Source organism: Dreissena polymorpha, chromosome 16 (assembly GCF_020536995.1).
Source record: "Dreissena polymorpha isolate Duluth1 chromosome 16, UMN_Dpol_1.0, whole genome shotgun sequence".
NCBI classification, from domain to species: domain Eukaryota; kingdom Metazoa; phylum Mollusca; class Bivalvia; order Myida; family Dreissenidae; genus Dreissena; species Dreissena polymorpha.
Window position 1 is genome coordinate 24,669,311 of NC_068370.1, and position 20,954 is coordinate 24,690,264.

The window sequence follows — 20,954 nt, forward strand, 5'->3', positions numbered from 1 at the left end:
AACGCAAATACCATGCGACTACAACTTTTATTATGTAAGAACGCTCCGCAATTCCTTTGAAGCCGGGGCCTTGTGATTGCTATTACGTAAAGAATTGACCTCTAACTGAAGTAAGCAAAAGAAACGCAGCACCTAATTGACTCATTCCTTCTATGTGCGAAGGCAGATTGAATTTTACTAATATATGGTTTGCCTATTATAACACACATTATAATGTGGTAAATATGTGACTAACAAGTAAAAAACGCTATAATTAAACATTTTTTTTTTAATTAAGTTATTTAGAAACCAAAATTACAAACCTTATTTCAAAACAGCAAGACTACATTTTTTAGAGAATATTCTTGTTATATTTAAATGTTTTTTATTCAGTTTCAGCGATAATGAAACATTTTTTATGTTGTCTATCGTATCCCTGTAAAAATTGTTGAACTCGTGGACAACGTATTATTAATTGAGACCTGTGAATATAAACAAGCGTAACCTTATACTATTGCGTTATTCTCACCAGGACTCCCCTTTATTTATCGCCAGCTTCAGATTTATGAATGAGATGAGCGAAAATACTACGTCACGCAGACACAGCAGAAAGTGGACTATTTTAATCATTCATAAACAATCTCCTCCGCGACACGTACAATACGATCATTGTTTTTTTATTCTTTTCTATAAAACACCATTCGAAACTATTGCATTTAACACGATATTAATATAATGTTTCCATTTGTGAATAAACATAATTGGAGAACTCAAACCTCTTGCATAAATTATACAACTCTTTCTTGCGCTGATACGCGTAGTAAAGCGGGAATTGGGCTCCTCGTACCTAGGCCGTACCGACCTAAATTTTACACTTAGCACTTTAGACGGTCGCTAAAGCGACCATCTAAAAACAACACAAAAACTTCAAGCTCTCTCTTCTAAAACTATTAAAAGTCCATCATTTTCTTCTGTGCTTGATTAATTTTTTGTCAGTTTTTCCACTGACAAGTGCAATATCAGTATACTGTTAAGAAGAATTTAAAAAGCTCAAAACTTAAAGTCCACAAATAATTTCATTATGCAAGTAAAATACTTAAACTGGAGACTTTTACCAACACAAAAATACACAAGAAGAATTTTAAAAAGCTCAAGAAAAAGTCCACAAATGATTTCATTATGCAAGTAAATTACTTAACCTTGAGATTTTTACCCAAAAAAAATGTACACACATGAATATTCTTTTTGTTTTTGCCCTGTCTGTTGGTTGGTTTGTTGGTTGGTTGGTTTGCGTGTTTGTTTGTGCAAACTTTAACATTTGCAATAACTTTTGCAATATTGAAGATAGCAACTTCATATTGGACATGCATGTGTATCTCATAGACCTGCACATTTTGAGTGGTGAAAGGTCAAGGTCAAGATCATCAAAGGTCAAATATACGGGTCAAAATCGCTAATTTAATGTACACTTTTGCAATATTGAAGATAGCAACTTGATATTTGGTATGCATGTGTATCTCATGGAGCTGCACATTTTGAGTGGTGAAAGGTCAAGGTCATCCTTCAAGGTCAAAGGTCAAATATATGGGGACATAGTGTTTCACAAACATATCGCTTGTTTGAGTTGCAGTCACTGTGTGACTAGACAAGTCGTTCAATTTTCATATGGTACCAGACAATTATGGCAATTTCACAACTTTGACATAAACATTTAAAAAATCTAACACGGCCATAATATTTTACATAAGCAGCAGTTTAAACTGGGAAAATTGATTTTAAGGCTCAAAACAATAAAAAACAGCCATTTCACAATTAAAAAATATGTTGTTTTTCATTTTGATTTCAAAATTAAGTTTCCTCCTAATTAATTTGTATTCTTGATATCATTAATATGCTTGATTTAAATTATTATTATTGTTCATCAATTAAAATTATTGTTAATGAAATTTTAGTTTTACCAATCCAACACAACATTGTATTTGATAATAATTAAGTAGTGTTGCAAAAGTAAGATGATCTATGTTTAAAAAAAAAAAAATATATATATATATATATATATATATATATATATATATATATCAGCACTGGATAGAGATCCAGATTTGTTCAAATTTTTAGAAATAATATTTAAGTCATGCACTTTTAAAACAGACATTGATTTCATTATAAAGATGATTTAATTAAAACCGGGGAGGAATGTAGTGGTAACAGAAAGTGAGACAGGTGCAAGAATGTGGAGTACATGTAGACCTATTATTCTATTGAGTTTGCAACTACATGTATTAAATATATTGTTAAAAGTGCATACCTACATTCTTTCATTATTTTCAGGCACATAAGTTGAAGTATGATGGCTGAGCCGAGAAATGAATCTAGCCATAGTAGGGATCTAAGCACTGTGTTTTCTATTTTAGACAGTTTGGTCAATCAAGTTATAACTTTTGATATGCCTTTAGGTAATTCCCCAATAACTGCAACAGAAGATACAATAATTCTGACTGGACAGTGCAATCAAAGTATTGAAAACTTAAACGAAAATTGCAAAATTATCAAGGAAACCAGTTTAGATATTTCAAAAGTTGGTGTTACACCAGATGGCATTAATCCGACCAGCATTTATATGGAAAACCAAGAACAAAAGGAAACTTGCTCACAAGATGACTTTTTTTTACCAGAGTCAGAGAAAGAAACTTTGATCCATGCACTAGATCTAAGCGCTGTAAAGTTGGTTGAAAAATCAGAAAAGCCACTGAATGATCGCAAGGAAAGTGTCCATTTTAATTCTCCCATCTCAGTGTTATATGAATATCATGTAAGTCCAGTGGACGATAATGACACACAGAGTCTGGGAGAAAGTAATAGAAGTGATTCAGATGATACTAATACTTCACAAGATGCCAAATTAGAACAAAAAAGTAGTAGTACACAGGATGAAGACTACTGGTCTAAAGCAGTTCTATGTAGTGAAAAAGAAAGTCAAGACAGAGATGATGATATTAAAATGGATTTCAAACATTCAAATGATTATTCACTCTCGAATATTGGTAAATCAGAAGAAGAGAACTCAGAAGACTTATTTGCAGCCAATGACCCTCCATTACAAATTGAAGATGAAAATAACATTTTGCCTTTTTTGAAAGATGATAATTTCCTAGAAGGAAGTGAAAGCCATGAAACTTGCTCAAACAATTCTGAAATATTGCCTTGTGAAAATATGTTGTCAACATCTGAAATATCTGATGTAAAAATTTCTTCAGCTGAGGAAACAGAACATTTTTCACTTGTTTCTTGTGTTTCAAATGAAGTAAATGAAAATCAACATGGAAAAAGAAAGCTGACTGAAGAACTTGTCGATGCAAGGAAAGAATCCAAAAAATTGAAAGCATCACAAGAAGAACGACCAGTTTTCAATACATGTAAGGTGCAAAATAAAAGGAAGCTGTTCAAATTTAATGAAGAAAAAGGCTTGAAAATGGCTAAGTTGGATTTAGAACATGATAAGGATCACAAAATTAACCCAATGATGCTTAAAACCATTGTTGCTGAACACCTTTCTTGCAGTGAAGATTATGTTCAATGGGCAAATGAAAACCCTAACAAATCTGCTTATATCAAAGACCAGAAACAAGAAGAGAATATAGTTATGCATGGCACATGCTTATCAGTAGGAATGAAAAACAATACCACTTTATGTTTTGATGGAAATTCTTTCTCTGAAAAAAATGAAGGAAATCTAGAATTTGAGGATACAGACAAAATCGTTTCACAAAATACAAGTAATGAAGTGACAAAATTTAATCACAATAATTCAGAGGAGTCCATTGTTGGAGAAGACGAACAGGATAATCTGTTGTTGGAACAATCTGACAATTTAAATAAAAACATAGAAATAATAAGTAAAATGAATTTTTCAAACCAACTGAATGTTGAAAACAATGAATTGTCAGAACAGGATATCAATAGTAATGATTCAAACAAGATTTGTTGTGAAGAAAATTTTGGTGTATGTTCAGTGGATGAAAATACTAGTGTAGATGCAAAGATGCAAGGAAACAATACTTGCTCAAATGTTATATTCCAAGATGATACCGAAGCCAAGGAGACAGAAAACTTTGATAGAAACAATATTGTTCAAGCATCTTGTGCCAAAGATGACTCTCAGTCAATTGATCAATTACTTGGCACTGTATCTGTAGTTGGAAGCTTAGATGTTACTGAAAATGGAGCTTCTGAAGTTTTATTAGATGAACAAAGTACTTATGATTATAATAAAGCAGTTCACATAGAGACAAGTAGATATGCAAATGTGCAATTATTAACTAAAGTCAACAATTCAACAATGTTGAAAGATGAAGATGTCAAGGAAGATAGCATAACCACAAATGTGGATAAAGATCAAAAGGTTGTCTTAGCTGAAAACATTACATCTCAAGAAGTTCCAAACCAGAATATTGAGGGCTTCAATACTCAATTTATTGAAAATGATTTAGTGTTGAGAAACGAATCTGATGTCAAGATAGATGGCATAGCCACAAATGTAGATGAAGATCAAAAGGTTGTCTTAGATGAAAACATTACATCTCGAGAAGTTCCAAACCAGAATATTGAGGGCTTCAATACACAATTTATTGAAAATGATTTAGAGTTGAGAACTGAACCAGATGTCAAGATAGATGGCATTACCTCAAATTTAAGTGAATTTCCAAAGGTTGTCTTAACTGAATACATTGCATCTCAAGAAATTCCAAACCAGAATATCAAGGGCATCAATAATCAGTTAAATGAAAAGAAGTTAGTGTTGAGCGATGAAGATGTCAATGAAGATAATATAACCATAAATGCAGATGAAGATACAATGATTGTCTTAGCTGAAGACATAACAACTCGAGTAGTTCCAAACCAGACCATCAAGGGCATCAATAATCAGTTAATTGAAAAGAAGTTAGTGGTGAGAGATGAAGATGTCAATGAAGATAATATAATCATAAATGCAGATGAAGATACAGAGATTGTCTTAGCTGAAAACATAACAACTCGAGTAGTTCCAAACCAGAACATCAAGGGTATGAATAATCAATTTATTGAAAACAATTTAGAATCAACGGTGGAACTTATACACATTGAGGATGTCAACTTTACTTCTGAAAAAAGCAGTGGTTGTGCAGACTTTGAAAAAGAAATTGAAGATGTTTGTCGTAAAGACTATACAATTGGCATTGGATTAAAGTCTATTGATGATTCTTGTGAAATAATGTCTGAGTCTGAAACCACAATTAACCACAAAAGTAGTGGGTTTGAAATTGTGAATGAACATATTGAAACCAGAAATTGTCAAAATGAACTACCTGCAACTGGTGTTGAAAACATCAAACATGGCAAATGTCTGGATAGTGAACCATATAAAAACCAATGTACAAATGTAAAAGAGAGCATCTCCAGGCAGATGTTTGATGATTTTACAGAAAAGTATGATTTGAATAAAGTAGCAGATATGAACTCACCAGATGTTTGTGAGTTTATGTCAGCAGCACAAGTGCTATCACAGTCATCCCAGTGTAGTGGCAGCACTGGTTTTGTAGTACAATCCAATACACAGTGTGCATCAGAGGATGCAGAAAGCCAGGAATCTCTTAAATACATGTATATTACATTTTCAAAACCAGATATATGTGCTGATACAAACATAACAGAAAGTTGGTTGAATGAAAAAGGTGATGCATTTGAATCAAAATCTGGCGATGAGCTGAACCAAACAAATTTTGATGTAGCAAATGAGAAGAAAAACTATGAAAGTTCATTTCATGAGCATAAAAGGACATTATTATTAGAGTGTGGAGATGAGGGTTTAGTTAAAGAAATTGTTCATAGCTGTTCCCAGAGCAATGTGCATGAAGGCATGGCTGACTATTGTTCCAGAGTCAAAACTGACATGATTAATCAGGATGAGCAGCTAGATATAGGTAAGTGTACCATGATGCACTTCACAAACAGCATTCCAGTTTTATTGGGTAACAGATAATTGGGAAGTACAATTGCATTTTGGTCCCATATGTAAACAAACCTATAATGACTAATGCAAATACGGTGATGCTGACAGTCTGATTAATAATATTTTGCATAGCGTTCACCAGAAATTGCAACTTGAAATACTATAAAAAAAAGTTCAATTATGAGGGGGGAGGCATTGTCCTTTATCTCCGTTGGGGGCCTGTGTTCCCAGACCCCCGGCCTAATTTTATGGATTTTAAATTTGGGACAATTGACACCCCTGTTCATCAAATAGGTTTGAGCTGTTCTACTAGCCCATTAAATTATGTTGCCAGCGCTGTTTGCATAATTTTGGTTAAAGTAAACACCAACACCTCCGTATCATTTTCACTACGGCTATTAAATTGAAACTTTACACATATGTTTGATGCGAGTTTACTGTCCAAGTTGCATAACTCTGACCTTCAATTTAGCAGAATAATCCCATTTTGAACTTAAAAATCTTGGTACACGTTTGATTGCATCTACTCCATTTCTTTATATCTAGTATATAATATTATATTGAAATAAAACATCTCAGTGGCATACAAATGTAGTGAATATGGTGTATTCCCCCCTACTGGGGGGAGGGGGGTCGTCATGGGTTCAATCCCTTCTGTGGGAGCGTTCTTTTGATCTCCCCAGAAGACATCAAGTACTGGTTCTATGTCACAGGAAACAGACTAGAGAGCGTTTCAATAAACCTTAGCCTTACAATGCACTCCAGGTAAAATAATTAGGTTTAAACTAAATAGAACTTAAGATATGTGTTCAGGGTCTTTATGAACATTTACTAACCAAGATGTATAACAGTGACCAGCTATTCAGCAAGATTATGCCCCTTTTGTACTCCTAAGTCATGTTCCGGTTTTCCTGCAAGATGAATTTAGGTTAAGGTTTGTGTGCAACATTTTCTTTACCTTTTAACTCCATACATGTGTTCAGAATGATGATGTGAGATCAATGACCAAGATCTATAACTGTTACCTCCAATTCAGCATAAGACTGCCCTTTTTGTAATAAGAAATTAAAGTTAAATTTAAGGTTTGCATGCTACCATTAATTATTTTTGTAGTTTCAACAGATGTTCAATTAAAATCAATGTATGTTATCAGGGTCATTACACATGATTACTGATGAAGGGCCACAACTCTAACTTGCAATTTAGAAGAATAATCCCCTTTTTGTATTTATTAAATATGTGTTTTCTAATCAATAACTTAGTTTGCTATTACCAACCATGATAACACTTTGAATATAGCAAGCCGAGATAGAGACCCTGCATTTGAGGCAAGTATGCTCAAGGTAATTTTTTTATGCTCCCCATATATATATATGGGGAGCATATAGTTTCCAGTTTGTCCTTCCGCACTTCTGTACTTCCGTACGGTCACACTTTTGTAACAGTTTCTCATAGCACCTTCAATACTTTACCGAATTTGGCATGTAGATACCTTGCATGGACCTCTACCTTTTGATGACGTTTGAGGTCACTGAGGTCAAGGTCAAGGTCACCAAGGCTAATAATAGACTTTTGTTACAGTTTGTCATAGCACCTTTAATACTTTACTAATCTCTTTCATATTTGGCATGTAGATACCTTGCATGGACCTCTACCTTTTGATGACGTTTGAGGTCACTGGAGTCAAGGTCACCAAGGCTAATAATAGATTTTCCCGTCACACTTTTGTTACAGTTTCTCATAGCACCTTCAATACTTTACTGATCTCTTTCATATTTGCCATGTAGGTACCTTGCATGGACGTCTACCTTTTGATGACGTTTGAGGTCACTGGGGTCAAGGTCACCAAGGCTAATAATAGACTTGTGTTACAGTTTCTCATAGCACCTTCAATACTTTACCGATCTCTTTCACATTTTGCATGTAGTTACCTTGCATGGACCTCTACCTTTTGATGACGTTTGAGGTCACTGGGGTCAAGGTCACCAAGGCTAATAATAGACTTTTGTTACAGTTTCTCATAGCACCTTCAATACTTTACCGATCTCTTTCATATTTGGCATGTAGATACCTTGTATGGACCTCTACCTTTTGATGACGTTTGAGGTCACTGGGGTCAAGGTCACCAAGGCTTATAATAGATTTTTCTGTCACACTTTTGTTACAGTTTCTCATAGCACCTTCAATACTTTACTGATCTCTCATATTTTGCATGTAGGTACCTTGCATGGACCTCTACCTTTTGATGAGATTTGTAGTCACTGGGGTCAAGGTCACCAAGGCTAATAATAGATTTTCTCAAGGTCACATTTTGGTTACAGTTTTTCATAGCGCCTTCAATATTTGACCGATCTCTTATATATTTGGCATGTAGGTACCTTGCATGGACCTCTACCTTTTGATTAGGTTTGAGGTCACTGGGGTCAAGGTCACTGCGGCTAATATTAGATTTTCTTAAGGTCTCACTTTATTCCACACAATTAACCCATATATCGACAAAGCATCATTGGGGAGCATCCATAAGTTTTACTGATATCCTTGTTCTAAAAATAGATCAAGAGTTTCTTTTAAAGAACTACAGTTAGGAGGTAGACATTTCTATGAACTTTTGTATGTTGGTTTCTTACATGCTGATTTAGCATGGGATTGCATTTAGGGCAAGTCGGGTCAAGGTCACTGTGTTTAAAAAAAAATCATTCAAAATCTGTAGTTGAAATGAAGGAATTTCCCTGTGAATTTGTGTGAAGAAAGAGTACATTTAGATCTAGCCAGGAATTGCATTTGCTGCTTTTCAGTTCAAGGTCACTGTTGCTAAAAATAGAAAAATGTTTTCACTGAATTATTAAACATTGAAGTTTTGTGCTGAAATTAAGTGTGAAGCTGGCGAACATGCAGACTTGGCTTGGGATTTCATTTTGGGCCAGTCAGTTCAAAATTGTCAAAAAATAGGAAAACACTTTCCGCTCATTGACTGGTTTTTGGTTGACGTTTTGCATGGGCATTTGCATGTAGGTATCCTATATGCAGAACTTTTTTTTTAGATCACACAGTAATTTAAATTGAAATAAATTGGTAAAATGATGAAAGTCTAGTTTTGTGGCATAGCCATATTTCTTGTTATCTAGTTTTAAGGTTAAATTATGCATATCAATAACTACTGTATTGAACTATTTTCCAGCTAATATATCTCCTATGTAATTTTACCATGTGACTTACCGAAAATGTACCTTATACTTTTTAAGCAGATGGATAGTAAAGAGTGCTCCATTGAGACAGAATTTACTCAGGATGTTATATTCTGATTTATTTTAGAGAACCTTGATTTGTACATTGAGAAAGCTGTGGACCAGCTTGTACCAGACCATGACATGACTGCCTCTCCAGAACAGAATCCATCACACACTGATGATGAACCATCACTGTATATGAAGCAGTCAGGTTGGAGGAATGAGTTTTATGAGTTGCATTTTAAAAAGTTTTCATTAATTGGAGTGTAATAAAAATTACAATAATGTGATCGCATTTCAAGTAAAAGAGACCAGAATGAAAACAAAATGTATGATTTGTAGAGTATTTTGAAAGGATTAAAATTAAGGCTTGGAGAAACCTAATTTTAGGTATACAACAATTTGACAGAGTACTGAATTTGTTAGTAATCGTATTCTTGGCATTTTCATTGTTCAGATAAGAAAGTGCACATGTATGCCTGTGATGCTGACCTCCATGATGACTCTGATACCCCAGTGTGCTCCCCTGTAGAAAAAACAGGTTCCTCTTTATTCTATGTCACAAAATAGGTGGTATTATGTTACATGTATATACTGACCATTTTTCTTATGTCACTTTTAATTTTTTATTGTCGCAAAAATGAATTGATTAAATTACAATATATTATTTGACTGTATACATGTTTCATGTCTTGCTATTGATGTCTGTAAATATTTCTTCATAAAGTTTATCAGAATCACTTATCTGTGTCTGGTAGGATTTTTTTAATTTCCGCTCAGAGTTTGTGTGTGCACTTACACAAAACTTGAATATCTCGTTTGTATTTGGAACATATGCCCTTTTGTTTTAAAAAAGCATTCAAAATTTTCATACTGTTTCTGTTTTCGGTTTCTATGAAAAAGAGCAGGGGTACCCATGTCCGTCAAACACATTTCTTTTTTATTATCCCCCTATATAGGCGGAGGGATATTGTTTTGGCGTTGTCCGTCCGTCTTTCCGTCCGTTCGTCTTTCCGTCCGTCCGGAGCCATATCTTGGAAGTGCTTTGGCGCATTTCATTGAAACTTGGTATGAGTATATACATGGATAAGAGGATGATGCACGCCAAATGGCATTGTACACCATCTGTTAATAACGGAGTTATGGCCCTTTGTATCTTGAAAAAATGCTTTTTTGAGTGTCAAATATAACACTTTTGTGTCCAGAAGCATATTGGCGGGGGATATCAATTCAACAAATTTGCTTGTTTTATTTAGATTAATATGCAGTATCCTTTTAGAATAAACATGTGCAAATTGTCATGTCATTCCACGTTTTATTCAGCAGCCAAGAGCAGAGAGAGCTGTTTTCAGTGGAAGTATACCCCCTCATGTGATCAGAGTCCCGAGTCTGGGGTTCCGGAGCTACCAGACGAGGACCACATTGTGAGGATCACTCCTCTAAATTCCTGCTCTAAACCTCTGAGACTGGGCCTCTCCAAGCGTCAAACAGTGCACAGCCTGCATAAAATCAGTGTTCACAGAGTCTATCCTTAGACTGAAGTGTTCAGACTTGTATTGTTTTTCTTTGTTTGAATGTACATACATTTTTAAAGAAAACTGAAATGTTAAAAAACTTTCGACTAAAGTGTTCAGACTTGTATTGTTTTTCTTTGTTTGAATGTTGATACATTTTCAAAGAAAACTGTAATGTTAAAAAACTTTTGACTGAAGTGTTCCGACTTGTATCGTTTTTCTTTGTTTGAATGTACATACATTTTCAAAGAAAACTCAAATGTTTAAACTGTTATTTGTTTTTTCCAATCACATACCTTACTTTTCATGTTACATATGGTGTTTGTATCAGTGTACTTGTAGTTTACAGATCAGTAAATAATTGATATGTTTTAAGTAGCATTTAATGGCCAGCGCAAGTCAGATTGTTGAAACTGTCTTGTTAATGTTTGAACAAGTGACATTATCAACGTTAATGACACTTTTATGTGTTTTATAATGTATGTAAAAGTGTACTTGCAGATCATTTTCAGTAAAAATGTAAATGCACACAGTTGTATTCTTTAGCTGACGCACATTGTACTCATGGTGAGCTTTTAGGATATTTTTTTAATGAAACTACATAGGAATTATCATTTGACGAACCTCTTTCAAAGCTGTTCAATCACTTTCAATCCATTACATATGTAGGTCCCTGGAGAAAAAAAACTACCTGGTGAAAATATTTTTTTATAAAGAAATCTTTGAAACCACAAAGGTCAGAGCTATAGTTGTTGGCGTCTTGTAGTCGGGATATCATCAGCATATATCATCATTCCATTAATGTTGTTTTTATTTGCAACATCCATAGCACTTTTTTTTCTAATGTGTCGTCAACTGTCATTTGCACCCCATTTTCCTTTTGTTAAAATTCATAATTACAATCTTAACACTAATTAATTGTTTTTTAAATCTGATAGCCATTGTGTAATGGCCACAGGTGCATCATGTATAGTTAAAATATATACATGTAGTTTTAAATGTTATAATCCATTACTTTTATTGTTAAACTTCTAGAAGAAGTTGGTTGTTATGTTAACATTACTTCTTTGTTAAACATTTATGAGATGTTGTGATTATGTTTACATTACTTATATTGTTAAACGTCTATGAGATGTTGGTTGTTATGTTTACATTACTTATATTGTTAAATGTCTATGAGATGTTGGTTGTTATGTTTACATTAATTATATTGTTAAACGTCTATGGGATGTTGGTTGTTATGTTTACATTACTTATATTGTTAAACTTCAATTAGTTGTTGGTTGTTATGTTAAATTTACTTTTATGATGAGCCTTCTTAATTTGCAACCAAGCAAAACTGTGATAAATGTTGTAAGCTGTTAACAGTGGAATAAAGACAATACATGAACACAAATGTTGTTATCTCCCCTTAGAATAACAATCTCTTATCATAATTTATTTTTTTAAGAAAAAAAAACAGGAGAAGGAAACACAAACATTGAACATATCTGTTTTCAATTATTAATCCTTAATTGAAAAATATAAAAATATTTTAGTGTTAATCTAAAGTTTCAAATTGTCAAGCTTCACTTGCAAGGTCAATTTGCCATCACCATGCTGAAAGTTGAGGCTTTTAGATATTGCTTAACATTTGAAACATGTCTTATTTCATATAAAACTAACAACTTAAACTGCTTATATGTGTGTATGTACAATTAACAAGTAGTACTTCATTGTTAAACTTGCAATCAAACTCAAAATAGTTCATATTGCTCATCTAAACAATTCTACTAAGAATTACCTAGTTTTCATACAGGATAGTTCAATTGTTCAAATATGTGAAAATGGGGATAGTTCATAATAAACTCATAGTGGAACATACAACATGTCACCTGACAGTACACAGATCATAAGGAATTACTCACTTTAAACTTTAAATTCAACATAGGTTTTAATAATGTAAAGGACAGGAAAATTAATTCGGGAAGTATAGGGACTTGTTTACACTGTTTCAATTATTAAGTGTCACTTATTTATCATATAGAGCGGGGTCAGGTATTTCCGACTACCTAAGGCAGATTTTGTTATAATCGGTAATACACTCACTTTTTAAGGACTGCATCATTCCATATATTTCTACAACTTTCAACATTACGTTTGCGGCTATTTATGACTGCGCTGTACTCTTCCAATGGAAAATTTATTCATGTTAAAACGTAATTTCCGAACTTATCGGCTCTACCGAACACGATTGTCGGGTATTTCCGAACATTAGTTTTTTTTTATAAATAAGTCAGTATTTTTCAACTGAAAGATAAAACAGTTTATTACATTTCATTTTGATAACATTAAATCAACAAATGGGAAGAATTAAACATGTATAACGTATTAATAACACGCTTGTAATCAACAACAACTTTTATACAATTTTCCTAATTAACGTATCACGAGCCTCGCACATTGCATTAAAGGGCGACTACTCGTAACGCAATGTTAGAGTGGTAGTCAACAATATTTACATTCAAAGGGCACACCGTCAATCATCTCGTTCTGTACACGGGTAATATGAAACCTGCGAAAACACTTGTCATATTCGATGAAATCCTTTTCATATGGCTCTTCACACTTGTAACATTTCCCAGGAGCTACCATGGTTGCATCGTCGCTGTCAGTTTCCTTCTCCACTTTCTTCTGCAGCTTTCCTTTTCCTTTCTTGCATTGCCATCTTCCTTTCCATTTGACTCCTTTTCTTGATCAGGTTCTTCTTTTTCCTTAACTCTTTCTTGCGCATACACTCTTCATTTCTCTCTTGTTTTTCTTTCTCTTGCTGCTCTTTCAATGCCTTTTTTTCCTGTAACAGTTTTCTGTTATCATAGCCAGTGATTGCCTTTGGCAATGACAAACTTTTCTTTTCTTACTGTTGGAAGCTGGAGCTGTGGGGAATTTCAAAAATTTGGAGAATGGAAACTCTGGGCTCTTTACAGGGATGTTTGTGTTTGCCTGAAAAGAAGCACCTGGGACGGCAGTGTCACATGTACTTGTGGTGGAGGAACTGCCTACTGAAGCTGTTTGAGGGATTTCGGTGACAGGAGAGGCAGCGTGATCAAGTGCTGTGGTTGGCACATTAACAGTGGTCATAGTCGGAACAGAAGCATCACCGTTTGTTACTTCAGATGAATCACATGAAAGTGAAGCAATTTGACCCCTGTTTAGCGTATCCGGTGCACTGTTCTCTTCTGTGCGATCAGCTACTGAGGTCTCAGCGCTTCACTCTATGCCACTTGTCTGGATGTGTTTAGAGAACATGCTACTGGGCGCTAGCTTTACTGACTTTGTAACACGTTCTGGGTTGAGCGGAAACAACCCAGCTTCCATGAACCCTTTCAGCGCGACTTCAATAGTGGTGCTCTTCTCCCATGCGGACCTGAATACGCTCGCAAATGTGCGCTTAGTAACAAACTCGCCAATGTTCTCAACTTGAAATTCTCGTACTGCATCCTTCCATTTTTGTTTAAGAACAGCAAACAGGCGCAGATCAAGGGGTTGCATGATATGGGAGCTGTGCTCCAGAAGGCAGTACATTTCGATTCCATTTTCCACACAAATATTGGACGCCTCCAAAGACAGGTGCGTGGAATGCCCATCCAGAAATAGGATCACGGGGCTTTTCACACACCTTGACTCTAGAGCCGGAATGAAACAGGTTAACAGCCAATGGCAAAATAAATCCGAATCCATCCACCCGGACTCACTGCGCCCCATATGAGCATCTTCAAACCCTTTCAGTGGTTCAAACCCGAACCTCTGTCCAGGATAAACTATCATCGGGGGGCAAAAATGACCACTTGCACTGGCGCATGCAAGAACGGTAAGCTGCTGCTTACATCTATTCCCTAGTTGTAAACTACTGGCGCAACCTAGGACTACAATTCTTGGCATACTGAGGGAATTCAGGATTGATACAGTGTTGGAATGTATATGATTATGTACTATGCAAAACCTGGTTACAATTTTCTCTAATATTTACCCCTCAGGAGGCCCCTGTTTTCATCAGGCTCTAAAGGGACATCGCTAAATATTGAAATGGAAAAACTCTTATACTTTTAATTGTTTGTAATTAATTGATATATGAGGAAAAGAGGATTTATCTACTGACATAAGAAATAATATTCAACTGTTTCATACACTATAATAACTTCAGAAATGAAACGTCACCTTCATTAATAGTGTAATTTAAAAGCTTATTTAATAACCTTCTTAGATCTACAGAGAACCATATACATGTATTGCTATTTTTTAGACTGAACAATGTGCAGTCAACACTCAATGAAATAAGCAATAATAAATATTATTTTGATTTTATTGGTACAATTATAAACAGTAATAACCTTTGTATTTACATGTGTACAGTTAGCGGCATAATAATAAGAAAGTTGCTCTTTATGTTGTGAAACATTGTAAATTTGAGACACAATTTAAGACAGCAGACTTAAACTTTTCAATAATGCATGAAACTAAAACCATGCACCTGATTGCATTGCAAGCTTAATGAATAAAAAAAAATTCATGTTATATAAAAATGTTAAAACATGAAGCTAAAATGATGTTCAGTTGACCCAATGACAATAATAGTGTTACTCGCAAAATGAATTTAAATCAGTTATGTCCACTGTGACATATGCTTAAGTACCAAAGCATGTTTGAAATTAAATTTTAAAAAGTAGATCAAAAAAACAATTACCTCCAGAACTATATAGAAACCCATGATGTATGGATGAATCATTTAACAAACAAAAAAATGTTTTAGTTATTATATGCTTTGGATTATCCCCCAACTAAACACATTTTCTGATTTTTTTTCAACACTAAAGATAAAGAGATGAACATATTTCACCACTCTTGAGTGAAAGCATATTGTACGCTATTTTACTTATATACGCATATGGTGATACTTCAATTTGCTGAAGAACAATTTTTTTTTGGTTCACTTCAAGTTGTTAAAATAATGAGTTTAAGAACAACGAAATGACCACATGAACTATATTTGAATACAAGAGTTCCGCGGTCGGAGATGACCGCATTGAAGCCGGATTTTTGATTTAAATGACAGGAAAGTACCTTTCGTGTTTTTGTCAATGCAATACTTAAATTACTGAAATATTGTTCAAAGGTCAAAATGAAATGTAAGTACTTTTCAAGGCATGAGCAAACCTTGTGTTATGTTTTGAATGCATGCATATACATGAACAACAATAACATTTAAGGTCAAGTTTGAGATTCTAGGTCCAAGCATACCAAAGTTATAACAATTTTAACATTTTAACATTGAAGGTCACAGTGACCTTGACCTTCAAATGAATGACATTGAAATGAGCAGTGGTGATCTTCTAGTACTGGCCAACCTTTATGTCAAGTTTGAAGACTCTAGGTACAAGCATACCAAAGTTATAACATGGAATAAGAACTTTAACATTTTTACCTACCAAAGTTATAAGAACTTTAACATTTTTACATTCAAGGTCACAGTGACCTTGACCTTAGAATGAATGACCTTGAAATGACCAGTGGTCATCTAAGTGTGCTTGCAAACCTTCATGTCAAGTTTGAAGACTCTATGTCCAAGCATACCAAAGTTATAACAATTTTAACATTTTAACATTTAAGGTCACAGTGACCTTGACCTTCAAATGAATGACATTGAAATGACCAGTGGTCATCTTCTAGTACTGGCCAATCTTTATTTCAAGTTTGAAGACTCTAGGTACAAGCATACCAAAGTTATAACATGAAATAAGAACTTTAACATTTTTACATTCAAGGTCACAGTGACCTTGACCTTCAAATGAATGACCTTGAAATGTCCAGTGGTTACTTACTAGTTCTGGCCAACCTTCATGTCAAGTTTCAAGACTCTAGGTCCAAGCATACCAAAGTTATAACAACTTTAACATTTTTACATTCAAGGTCACAGTGACCTTGACCTTCAAATGAATGACCTTGAAATGTCCAGTGGTTACTTACTAGTTCTGGCCAACCTTCATGTCAAGTTTCAAGACTCTAGGTCCAAGCATACCAAAGTTATAACAACTTTAACATTTTTATATTGAAGGTCACAGTGACCTTCACCTTCAAATGAATGACCTTGAAATGACCAGTGGTCATCTGTTAATCCTGGCCAACCTTCATGTCAAGTTTGAAGACTCTAGGTCCAAGCATACCAAAGTTATACCATGAAATAAGAACTTTAACATTTTTACATTCAAGGTCACAGTGACCTTGACCTTCAAATGAATGACCTTGAAATGACCAGTGGTTACTAACTAGTTATGGCCAACCTTCATGTCAAGTTTCAAGACTCTAGGTCCAAGCATACCAAAGTTATAACAACTTTAACATTTTTTATATTGAAGGTCACAGTGACCTTGACCTTCAAATGAATGACCTTGAAATGACCAGTGGTCATCTGTTAATCCTGGCCAACCTTCATGTCAAGTTTGAAGACTCTAGGTCCAAGCATACCAAAGTTATACCATGAAATAAGAACTTTAACATTTTCGAGCACGCCGCCACCCCGCCCCCCCGACAACATCAATCTATAAGCCGAGATTTTTTCGAAAAAAATCCGGCTAACAATAAATAGAATAAGAAAATATCTGAGAACATAACAGCTTGAACATATTTTGTTAACAAAGTGTGTCTGATCAGAATATACACAAACATTTTCAATAAAACAATTTATTTCTGTCACTTAGTATACCCTTTTCAATGTGCATTTTTGATGTTTTTTGTATACTGAATAAAGAACATGAAGTTCTATATCTGCATCACAACAAATCATACAAGCAATCATACAATCAATCACAACCAGTAATACAATCAATCACAACCAATCATACAATCAATCACAACCAACTATACAATTGATCACAACCAATCAAGCTATCAATAACAACCAGTCATACAATCACAACAAATCATGCTATCAATCAGAACCTTTCATGCTATCAATCACAACCTTTCATGCTATCAATCACAACCTTTCATGCTATCAATCACAAACTTTCACACTTTCAATTCCCTCAAGTCTGATTAAAAGTGAAGACATATTTATTAAAAAAAACACTAGTAAATACTTACAAACTGAAGTAAATAGGAAGTAACATAACGTAACATTTATATTGCATATGTATTTTTGTATAATGGTTATATTTCTGTATACATTAATAGACAATAAAACATGTTTTGTAACAGCATGAATACAAATTACCTCTTTAACTTCTTAAAACTAGAGAGCCAATGGCCCAAAGGCACCCACCTGAGACTTAAGTAAACTGTTCCGAGCTGATAATATCTAACTATAGCCAAGTACGAGGAAACTGCCACCTCATCTCAGGACGCTTTTTTTAAATGAAGCCAAACCATTTTCTTACCAGACACATCATAGTTAGAAACGTTTTAAGCAAGTTCATTATGATCAGGCAAAAATGTGACTTCAAGAGTGTTCACAAGATGTTACTTAAGCCATATGATGAAAACTGCTCCCTGGCAGCCATGTTTTTTAACACACCAGAACCATTTTTGAACATGGATCAGCTATCACAAGAACACATGTTCTTAATAAGTTTCATAATGATTAGGCAAACAAACTACCTCTATAGTTTGTACAAGGTTCAAGCATGTCATACAATGAAAAGTGCCCAATCTCCTGGCAGCCATGTCGTTAACCATTTTAAAACTTGGTCAAGATAACCATTAAAATGACTGTTTCGAACAAGCATAACGAGCATTGAACAAAAAATCTGTCTTCATGTGTTCACAAAGTTTCACTTCAGCCATGTAAGGAGAACTTAGGCAAAGATTGTGCAATGAATGTTGCCCCTAAAATGTTCACGTGGTAATTGTTGACAAATGATGAAGCCCTCAATAAACAATACACTTAAGCTAACAAGTAGACATGATTTTCCTCTAACAAAAAATTGAATGTTTGTGTGAGTATTGCACATGTAGACCTTTTTATTTTAGCTCAATTGTAACAAAAGCTTTATGCTTATAGAAACACTCTTGAGTACGTTTCCTGGAGAGAACCAGTACTTAGTGTCTTTGGAAAGGTTCTGATAACATTCCCAAACTTGAGATCTTATCTAGGTGCTCCATGTCACAAGGTGGACACTGTTTCCTCACACCTCAGCAAATTATTATTATTATGATAATTATTCTTATCATTATAGAATTAAACATCATGTTATAATCTAAAATTTAAATGCATTAACATAATCTTAAAATATTGATAAATGAATAAAATAAATAAAATAGTAAGATATAAAGCGGATTACTTCGGGTTTATATCACTTCTTAACTGAAACATCATATATTTATCCCACATACATATGTTTACAGCACATCAAATATTGCAGTACATTCCGAGCATAAACATGCTATCATAACGGTCTCATTCCACTTTGATTTTTATCTTCAAAGCTGACAAGAGCATTTAACTAAGCAGAGTTGCATAGGTAACAAAAGAACCACTAGCTGCACTCATTTTGTACCACCCTCTGATTGAACATTCTTTGCAGATGACTCTGTTTTTGCTGGTCTTGTTTGGGAGGTTTTTGCCTTCTTCACATTGCATAACCACTTAATAATCCTCGCATTACGCTCCACAACAGACATGGGACCTACGTCTCTCTCGCTTAAATCCTGCTCGCTCTCCAGAGGGAATCGATCGTTCGACGTCTGACTGGACAAACTGTTCCCTTCAAGCGAATCTACCGAGCTCAGATCCTCCTGACAATCTTTCGTTCTTGTTTCGGACAACCTCCTCATGGGCTCCAACACTGATCTGACTATTCCCATTTCATTAAAGAACCTTTCCACCTCTGTACTAGTCCTTGACAGCCTTGAACTCAGATCTGAGAAGTCAGAGCTGGTCCTGGAATGTCTACAGCTGCTGAGATCAGATTGTGACCTGTGTAGTTTTCTCCGGGGTGGAAGCTCGATTTCATTCAACTGTTTCTGGACCCTTGGTTTCGGAAGCGGGGATCGTTTCTTCTCCGCTAGCACGCCGACAGAGATACTGAGATTGTTAGCACACAGTGGTTTTAGGAATGCTTCGTGCTGGGAGCTGAGGCTGTGTCGAGGGTCACGCCCGTATGTCGGGCCACTGGTGTCGGAATCTGCCGAGGTCACCCCACCTGCGGCACTGGTGGACACCGAGGAATGTCTGCGAGTCTCCGAGCTGCTGACTGGCTTACTGTTTGTGGCACCATCACATAGGGCTGGTTTGCCTGCTGATGACTGGGACTGCTTTCTAGCACTGCTAGACATGGCGGAATCTTGAATTTCAGTCTCTAAAGGCACACAGGAATGCGTGGGTCTCTCAGGTCGAGATGGAGGTACTGGCTTCCCTGCAAATACAAGATACAGCATTCTTGAGAAGCGACAATGCAGAACATATACGTGGTAAATGAACATATAAAAATATACGATAAAAACAACATTTTACTGATAAAATGTTTCTTCTAAGCATGCTTCTTTATATCATTACCAAGTTATTATAATAATTTTTTTTATAATATATCCTATAACTGTAACTTAATAGAGCACATAATTCTCAGGAAATCAACATATCAGTAAACAGTGAAGGTCATCAACATAATCATATTAACACCGCTGTGGAAACTCACAGTGGTCGCCAATACCTTGTTATGACCTTAAGCTCTGATTACGTTCTTCACAAATAGAACATGAATATTACAATAAAGTAATACTTTCCTAAAGTCTCAGAAAATGATTATGACCCAAGGACATTGCAAGCGATGAATACTGGCCTTTGAATGATATATCTCACAACCTTCAAAATTTGTGCAATCAAATCCTGTGACCAATTAAATACAATCAGGTATTTGCCATTTGGGAATTGGTATATTTCAATATAACACTTTTGTCTGATTGGGTAATAATATAATTTGTTGACTTGAGATATATGTGTGGTTTTTGTTTTTGTTCAGTAAATAATATATTTTTTCCACTTAAACCGACATATAGTCTATGATTGGGTTTTTACCAAACTTGAACTGTTCTCACATACAATTTTAAACCTCAATGTTTGTGCATATCCTAGTCACCCTGAGTTACTAACAGAGTAACATACTATTCAGCAGTTAACGAGTGACAAAATCACATTGATGCACCTGCATAGCTGCAGTAATATCTATTTTAACCACAGTAATCGTTCCAATTGACCCATTAACTCTTTCAGTG

At 34.9% G+C, this 20,954-nt stretch overlaps 2 protein-coding genes across 8 annotated transcripts in view; one reads left to right on the forward strand and one right to left on the reverse strand.

The window, feature by feature from the left end:
* LOC127861937 (uncharacterized) overlaps positions 1 to 12,108 on the forward strand; it is a 36,833-nt gene extending 24,725 nt beyond the window's left edge. For 2 of the 5 annotated variants that reach the window (XM_052400681.1, XM_052400680.1), the window contains 4 exons: positions 2,311 to 5,939; positions 9,281 to 9,406; positions 9,653 to 9,736; positions 10,519 to 12,108. In XM_052400681.1, the coding sequence (XP_052256641.1) occupies positions 2,327 to 5,939; positions 9,281 to 9,406; positions 9,653 to 9,736; positions 10,519 to 10,730 (4,035 nt within the window). In that variant the 5' untranslated portion in view covers positions 2,311 to 2,326 and the 3' untranslated portion in view covers positions 10,731 to 12,108. The remainder of the gene's footprint in view (positions 1 to 2,310; positions 5,940 to 9,280; positions 9,407 to 9,652; positions 9,737 to 10,518) is intronic. The other 3 variants (XM_052400684.1, XM_052400683.1, XM_052400682.1) reach the window with 2 other exon arrangements.
* A 2,929-nt stretch (positions 12,109 to 15,037) lies between these two features.
* Positions 15,038 to 20,954, reverse strand: part of LOC127862256 (uncharacterized) — a 52,271-nt gene continuing 46,354 nt past the window's right edge. For all 3 annotated transcript variants that reach the window (XM_052401313.1, XM_052401315.1, XM_052401314.1), the window contains exon 6: positions 15,038 to 20,098. In XM_052401313.1, the coding sequence (XP_052257273.1) occupies positions 19,230 to 20,098 (869 nt within the window). In that variant the 3' untranslated portion in view covers positions 15,038 to 19,229. The remainder of the gene's footprint in view (positions 20,099 to 20,954) is intronic.